Below are 9128 nucleotides of genomic sequence, written 5' to 3' on the forward strand. Positions count from 1 at the left end.
TGATATGGGTCAGATGTATGAACCATTAATTGAATTGAGTATATGCCTTAGAGTTTTCTCATGGGGTATTATGTTCTACCCCTTTTCCAATTTTGAACAATTTTTCATGATTGTTAGCTTATTTTTCTCTCTCTATTACTAGAGGGGTATTGATCCATTCCAAAGTTTTCTGTAATTTTGAATATTATTTGTCCATAATAAGAAAAAAAAGGCAGCTTGGTGCACAAAGCTCCCACATGTGGGGTCCTGGGAACGGGCAACACAATGGGTCTATAGTACGCAGCCTTACCTTGCATTTTTGCAAGAGGCTGTTTCCACGCCTCAAACCCGTGGCAAGAGTGTCTTAAATATTTGCTATCAGGACCCTAGGAAGCTAGCTGCAAAATGAGACCTTGGCTGTGCTGAACAGTGAATGGTAGCTTTGATGTCTTATGTTGTGCAAAGTATACACCAATGCGCAGCGGAAACACAAATTGAATTAGAACGTGCAGTGCAGCAATCAACGATGAACAATAAGAAACCAACCAATCAATCAAAAAGAGAATAAGTGAAAGCAATAAACTCACACGACACAAGAATTTACGTGGTTCGGCAATGTGCCTACGTCCACAGGAGCAAGCAGCTTATTTTCACTTTCAATCGTCAAAAGCTTACATCAAGGGTTACAAAATAATGTTTATATACTAACCCTATGCATATAGAAGTCTTAGAAACTATCTAAAACACTCCTGTAGTAAATCCCGGAGGAAAATCCTCCAAATCCTCCAATCTACTAATCTTCCCAATTCAAAATCCGTGTTTAGCGCCAAACAATACCGTCGATGGTTAATACCGAAGCTGATTCCTGCAAACAGAAAACGTTGACGTTTATCTCCCGAGGGTGAAACGTCGATCATACCGTCAACCAAACAGTCGACGGTTTCTTCTTGCAGCCTACTTCCTTGTTCTTTGCTTCACCATGCTTTCCCGGTGAATGTGTTCCACTCAATATGAGCCACATTTCCAACAATCTCTACCTTGGCGAACATTCACCACTTAGGAGAAATATGAAAGCATAACCCACTACTCCACCTGGGACAGTAAGTTGGGACAACCTCCCGTCTAGCACCTGGGGATGTTAATCAAATCCAAGTAATGCTTGAACTTGTCCGTTGTAACAGGCTTTGTCAACATAGCAGCTGTATTCTCAGCCGTGTGAACTTTCTCAAGTAGTAATTCACCATAAACAACCAGTTCCCTGATCCTGTGAAATCTCACATCTATGTGCTTTGTCCTCGCATGATACACCTGGTTCTTCGCCAAATAGATTGCACTCTTACTATCACACTGCAGGCGAACTCCACCTTATTGGATATCCAGCTCCTTGACCAATCCTGTAAGCCACAACGCTTCCTTGGCAGCCTCGGCCACTGCCATGTACTCCGATTCAGTAGTAGATAAAGCAATGAGTGACTACACCATAGACCTCCAACAAATAGATCATCCAAGTCTCCTGCGTAGTCTGCATCCACATAACCTACCACTGAAGGATCACTATATTGTCTACTGAACATAATGTCATATCCGGGGTACACTTGGCTGCATCCCAATGTTGTCGACCCAGATTCGAAAAGAACTTGCTCACCATGCTTACAACTTGTGCCAGATCCAACCCTATTAAAACCTAAAACCACCAATTTAATTCCCCTATTGTTGGTATATTACCCTCTGTGTGAAAAAGCACGGGGTCTAGCATTAGTAGTTCCACTTTTCTGATTAGACAAAGACCAGCTGTGTTTTTTTTGGAAACCTAAGATGTCTACTTTCTCAACTTGCAAGACACTCTTGAAGAAGATAAGGAGATAGGAGGTAAACATAACAAAGAAAATTTAGACAAAGATGTGGTTGCAGTTCTGAGCGGGTCTAGATTCAGCTCCACCCCAGTCTGGATGTGTTAACTGTCAGTCAGCTCCTTAGCATTATCCTGATGCACTTTTTTCCCTTAGTTTTGACTTCTTCTCTTTGATCAAGAGAGAGGAAATGAAAATCTATGTTTTTTTGCCTCAACAGATCTCAACCCACATGCTCATTGATGCAGTGACAAAGTCGGGGGATGACAGCCAGCATACAATGATTACAAAGCAGTGGTTTGATGGAGGATTGTCATGACTTACTTTGAAATCAAGGCAGCAGTGAATGTGGTGCGACTTGTGAGAATTTTGTCAGTGATGGCTTGCAGGCGGTGAATATGAGTGGTGCAACAATGAGGTGGCAATCAGCAACAACGTTAAATGGCAAAACCAACAGCACTAATCTATGATAAAGATGAACAAATATCTTCTTTTCTGGGATGAAGTTACATTTGGGATTTGAACTGAAGGTTGCTCAGTGAATACAGAAGAAGTTCTGGGGGTTTAGTGTTGATGGCAGCTGTAAGGGTAAGTGGCAGATTCTTTGTGGTAGAGAGTATGGTCAACTATAATTAGTTTTGATTGGTGGTTTGGTGCATGTGGCAGCAGCAGAGAGTTGTGCTAATGGCAACCTTGAGCAAAATTCAGAAAAGGAAAGAGGGATAATGGTGCAAAAGGAAAAAGAGAGTGAAGAAAGAGTGGATCGAAGAGGAAGGAGTGAAGTGGGTCAAGCAGTGCTCTGATACCAACTGATGTGCTGCTGCCACTAAAGGAAAGAAAGGAGAAAGGGAAGAGAGAAGGAAATTAGGGGAGAAACACACAATAAAAATTCAAATCCCATATAATCCCAAAGAGAAAATTGCATTCAAAGCCATTGCTAACTCAATAAAACCCCTGATATTCAACAATTAAAAATAGCCGCCAAATATTACTAGTTAATTAACTAATTATGCTTAAACCTCTTGGACTTTGAACTCACAAAGTGAACCTCCAAATAAGGTCAAACCATCCATTCATGCAGCCTCTGCTCGTCCTACATCAATAATTACTCCAATTTTTATAATTGATAAGAACTCCTTCAGCATCTGCTATTCAAGCTCAGTCACTTGAGACACTAAGCTTAACCATGTTATTATTCTTTAACTAACCTTTTCATCCAGAAAGCATTCCATCTAAATTGATAACCCTCAACATAGACAAAAAATTGAAAAAAAAAAAAAAAGTTACACCAAGTGTGATTTAAATTCATGTTATTAACTTTTACTGCATAAAGCATGACAGAGATTATACCAGAGGTTTTGTCTCATCAGGAAGCACTAAATCATTCCAATCATCCTCATTGGAATCCTCCACAGGTATACTAGAACCGGCATCATCATCAGATATCAAATCCTTATTCAAACTGGAGATATTATCAGTCGAAGCATTTTCAGATCCAGTATCTTCACTATTTATCTGGATGTTTGCTTTCACTGGAGGCTGTTCAACAGAGAATTTCTTCAACTGTCGCCTCTTATGTTGAGAACTGCATAAATGTCAATATTCCATCAACTAAGTGCACAACTAACCATATGGGCAATATAAGAAAGCAGCTAGTGACATATATGGCAAACTCCATAAAGTCAGAATGAACAAAAATACAGAAAGAGCATTCTGTAGTACATGTATGCATGCCACAAAAAGGTATCTGCATGGCCGCATTCATTTCAACCACATATTTTTAAATGAAAAAAAAAAAACAATAAAGGAGGATATTAATCCAGAAATGTAAATTTACATATGGCTGAAAACATATTACTGTTCAGCACAGAGAAGATAATCCAGATAAATTTTACAAATGGATCAAACTATACTAGTGTTGAGTGCACAAAAGTATACATACTTTGTCAAAAAATAAAACTCCTTGACGATGGCTGACTATTAAATGTTACGGGAAGTCAGTCCAGAAAACAGTCATGCATTACATGTCTCGTTCATTTAGTTCCATGTGTGGCTAATTAGTAAACTCTTTTTTTTTTTTCCAAATGCCCAATAGCAACATTAATATAGCAAATATCCATAAATACAAATGCAACAACCTGTGCACAAGGCTCCTATGTCTTTGAGGTTCAGGGAAGACATGATGTAGGCTACCTTACCTCCAGATTTCGAGAGGCTACATATGTAACATCAACCTATGACCTTCAGGTTTGAGTGTGTCATCTTTATCATTAAGTCAAGGCTCAACTTCAAATGGAGATAACATGGCACATTTATTTTAAATCAAGAACCACTCAACATTACTTTCACAATATGCATGAGAGTACAGTTGTGTTTTTATATTAAAATAATTATTAAAAATTAAACTTGATTATTATAATAAATTAAAAGCCAATAAAATACCTTGTCGCCATATCAACAATCCTACATTACAAGGTAAAAATGGAAATGGTACTAAGGGAATAGTTAAGCATCAGTATGCTCAGATCGGTGAGAAATCAGATAGAAAAAGGCAATTATACGGCTAACGAAATACACTCCATTCAAACACTCACAATTCCATTAAGGTCTACAGCATCATCTGATTTTAATGCCTTTCTTTTGGGAAGGATAGGCCCACTTTGTCAAAACATCAAAGATAATTCTTGTACCAAAGCAGAATCAAAGCTACAATTCCATCATATTTAAACTATCGGTGACAAATATAAATTGACCACCTTATATCAGGTACCAACCAGTGAACAATAATTGGTCACTAGACACATTCTACAAATAGTTTCAACTCCAGTCTCTTACAAATATATGCATTTCTAAAGTGGAATCGTAATCTCCTCCGTGTGTGTCTGTTTCTATTCCATTTTTTAAGAAATTTTCTTTTCTTTGTTCGAGTCCTATGTATAATTTCAGGAGTTATGTAACCTCAAACCAGTCAATTAGAACAAGTTGACTGTTGACCGTACCAGTCCTTGCTTCAACAAAGAAAACTGGAGAAAAAGAGACAAAATAATATCAGCTTGAAAAGGGAACTTATAATTGATTGACTTCTGACTGAATTAAAATTCAGCAAAGAAACACAATTTTTTTAACAAACAGAAATTTGGTATGCCTTTCTTCTAACCAAATGCTTATTTCTTCCCATAAACATTACCAAAAAATAAAAATAAAAATAACAGCTGGTGAAGCTCCCTAAGCCCCATGAGGTATATCTAAAAGAGAAACAACACTATCCTTTAAGACCATCTACGAAGGGATTCAAATACAAGCCTAATCTCCTCTAAGAGAATGGTAGCAGAAGAATTCAGCAATAAACATGTGTTATGTTGCTAAAAAATATTCAAAATTATTATCGTTAAAAATGACAGTCAGATATTTGGAGTATGCACATTACCCATCCATTGCAAGGGATAATTTCTGCTAGAGCAAATGCAGCTTCAATGCCAAAGAGTCTAATAAATTAAGCAAACCAAGCTGAGAATTTTTCACTCGTCAAAACCCTTTTAAAAATCCAATTGCATACTGATCATACAATTCCAGTACGCATAGTTTGTTGGTGAATAGAAACAAAAAGATCTCTCCACCATAAAGAGAGAACAAAAGCAGTACCCAAATTACGAAGTTTGTTGCAGAAGCAAGTCTCCCAGGCTAGAAAGACCTTAAAATAGACCATATTGAAAGAAGAGTGTGAAAAAAACATATCTCCTAACCAAAAATTACAACAGATGACTGACACATTAAGGCAAAATTAACAAAATTAAAATCCTAACATGATCTTTTTTGTTATAATTAAGTGAGAGTAGTTATTAATTGGCTCATGTTGCAAGTGACTATGGATGTCTCCCAGATTTCCATTCAATAACTATATCATTATAGATACATATAATGATGCTTGGATTATATTTATCAAACTTGAAGGGGTACGGTGAAGGAATGTGATGAGACTGTGGAACGAATAGGTATGATGTTATCGAGCACCCCAAGTGACAAGATGCCTGTTCAGTGAATGTTACAACACATGATGGATCTATTATATTATGTCTTGAGGGGGCTCAATGAAAGGATGCGTTGAAAGAATGTGAAATGAATAGGTAATTTTTTGGATTGCAAGTAAAATCACGTTTCCATTCTTGAAGATATGCAATAAGAGAATGTGAAGTAAATATACGCAATGTTATTGGCAGCTCAACTAACAAGATACTTTCTCAATGAATATGAAAACAGACAAAGAGCTATTATTATCTAGGACTTTTTTAGGGGTACAATGAATGGAAGCAACAAATGTGTTTGTGATGAATATGTACAATATTTGGACTATACATGAAAACACGTGTCCATTCCTTGTACATCTAATAGTAGTTTACACTTTACTCATAGATAGATATAGATAAGAGGTTAGTAGTGTCTGCTCTTGACCTCACTTTATCCTACCTTTCCCCTCTTCAATTATCTATCCGTCACCTGTGGCAAAGAATTTGGTCCGTTAATGGCCCCTAACTAGCAGCATGATTGATCAACAAACATAAAAAAAATACTAATTCACATTTTACATAATTGGTTGAGCAAGAATGCTCACAGCGCAGAGTATCAACTAGTAAATTACTTGTATACTATTGAAATGATGCCTTCTATACGGGATTAAAAGTCATCATTAACAATTTTTAATTCTATTTTCAAGGCATCGCTTCTTTAGCATACAAGCAATTCTTGAAAAAGTGGATCAAAAAGTAGTTAATTATGAGTTTAAAGTTGTTAATGATGACTTTTATCCAGCATAAAAGGCCCCATTTCATTAGTATACTTGTTTAGTTGACGTTATGTTCTGTGAGCATCTTGGAAACCTTTTCTTCTGCTGCTGAGGGGGAGGGGTTGCTTTTAAGAGCAAGAATCAACATATTCTTGCTTCTCGTAGCAATAAAAGAATCTTTGAAAATGCCAACCAAAACGGTGCCAAAAAAATTGAAATATTGAACAAGAGCCAACAGCAGGAACACGAAAAAAAGTAGGTAACTTTCACTAGAAAGCCAATCAAATAAGCAAGCAGTGCTTTTTCTTTATGCAAGACGGGACAGCTTCCCAATTCATTTCACCAATGCGGACAAAAAAATGGAACAAAACTCAACCTATATATGGGCTACAGGGAATCGATCAATCAAGAAAAAAAAGAAGGGGCGAGAAAATGAATGAGGAAACCCGCTGTAGATTCTTGAAAAAACACAAGAGGCCAAGAAACGAGGAGAGCAGCACCTGAAATTACGCTGACGCATCCTGCAGGAAGCAGGTAGCAGGCGGCGAGAAGGTACTTCAGGTAATCGCACATTGGAGTACTTGCCATTCAAGTCAATCAATCCGTGGCTCCAAAAGAACAGCGACAACTTCGTCGCCATTGAAGCCGTGCTCTAGGGGAAAAAAAATCGAACAGAGAGAGAGAGAGAGAGAGGCCAGGGCAGTAGGGGTGGAGGGAAGACGGAAGAGACTGTTATATATAAGGTGGGGAACAGGAAGAAGAGAAGAGCCGTTGCTTTGGTACGAGCCTTGGACGAGTGATCGCGGGCAAAGAATATCTGAGAGGAGGCTTTGCATCTCGGACAACTCCGCTAAAATCAAGTTTGGATATTGCGTGTCCTCATTCTATTATTTATTTATTGGTTTATTTATTTATTTATTTGTTTGTTTGTTTGTTTATTTATGAAATTATTAATATAGAAAATTAAGAAATACTACTATTTCTTAATCTATCTATCCTAAAAGTTAATTATTTAATTTAATTTAACAAAATAATCTCATTTAACAAATATATTTATTTTTAATGCACCGAACCAATTCTTTAATTTAATTTAATTTAATTAATTAATCCCATCTCTAATATTAAAAAATAAATTTTATATGCTAATTTAGTTTTTGATTTTTCTAATACGTCCCTAACTATTCTTTTAATATTACATTAATATAACCTTTGATTATTTTTTAAAAAAAAATAAACATTTTACAACTATTCACAACTCATGTTCTAATAATCAGACTTAATTGTTTCAAATATCTCTTTTTGTTTTATTTCTTTATATTCACATCTCTCTTCACATCTAGTTCAAGAATCTTTTCGTGAATTCTCCTTAAATTATGTTTCGTTTACCTACGAAGTAGGAGTAGCAGCAAAATGAATTAAAACAAAATCAAGTGATGAATTTGATTTCTTCCCATTCAGCTCCATTCCATTCCTACATAACTAATATGTAGTTAAAATGAGTTCTTTTGTTGATCACTTCTTTAAGCATCTATTAACGCGGAGACACCAAGTGTCCACAAAATTAATTTCAAAAACTACTATGGCAAATCAAAAACTGTGTGTGCAAGCTAGGACGAATAAACCAATAAATAAGCCAGGGGTATGTGCTTATGGTCTTTTCTAGCCTCCATCAAACCTCTCTTATGTGTGTGTTCTGAATTAATGACCTGTTCAAATACTAGGCACATACATTAGTTCAAAATGTTTTGTCAGCATCAAAACAAGGATCAGACTGAAAAAGTCAACAATCTCTCCCTTTTTTATGATAACAAACACTTAAGAGCAAAATGGGATTTAGCCGAAAAGGCTCCCCCTAAGAATATGCATATCTAAAACATAAGCAATATAAATCAAGCATATTCACAAAAGATGACATTTTCAGGTAATATGCATTCAGTTTGGACAATGAAGCACATACATGTAGCATGCAAAATGGCTCAAATTTTACATTTTGTTTTCCCTCTCTCCATTTTGGCATTAGCAAAAGGGTTAAGTTAAGAAAAAAAAAATAGTTGATTAAAAAATCTTAGCTTAAAATGGCACTCCCCCTTTCAAAAATAATTTTCATTTAACTCAGAAAAATTCTTCCCCTTTTAAAAACACTCCCCCTTTTTGGCATTTGAGCACAAAAAAAATTCTCTCCCTTTTTCATATAGTATTTGGGCATAAAAAAAAGTTTTAAAGATATGACATTTAAGCATATAAGCAAAAAGCGAGATATGTCGCATGTAAAATCATTTCTTGCTGAGAAAAATATATGTATATAAAAATATATATGTTTTTAACTTTACTGTAATCCCAAGAGAGGAGGTGAATTGGTATTTTAAAAATTAATCCCCTAGATCAATGAACTAGCAGCAGTATTACACAAACATAAAGTCAATCTAGTGTGGGTAAAATAAATCAATGTATATTCAGCGGAAATTAAACTTCTTAAGTAAACTAATTAACCATGCACAATAAAGCAATAAAGAGAGATA

At 36.0% G+C, this 9128-nt stretch overlaps 1 protein-coding gene across 1 annotated transcript in view; it reads right to left on the minus strand.

Moving 5' to 3' along the window:
• Window positions 1-7436, minus strand: part of LOC131144237 (probable starch synthase 4, chloroplastic/amyloplastic) — a 33076-nt gene extending 25640 nt beyond the window's left edge. The window contains exons 1-2 of the mRNA XM_058092758.1: window positions 7110-7436; window positions 3180-3414 (exon numbers count right to left, since the gene is read on the minus strand). Of these exons, the coding sequence (XP_057948741.1) occupies window positions 3180-3414; window positions 7110-7249 (375 nt within the window). The 5' untranslated portion in view covers window positions 7250-7436. The remainder of the gene's footprint in view (window positions 1-3179; window positions 3415-7109) is intronic.
• Window positions 7437-9128: the final 1692 nt, after the last annotated feature.

This window comes from Malania oleifera, chromosome 12 (assembly GCF_029873635.1).
Source record: "Malania oleifera isolate guangnan ecotype guangnan chromosome 12, ASM2987363v1, whole genome shotgun sequence".
In the NCBI taxonomy this organism is placed as follows: Eukaryota; Viridiplantae; Streptophyta; class Magnoliopsida; order Santalales; family Ximeniaceae; genus Malania; species Malania oleifera.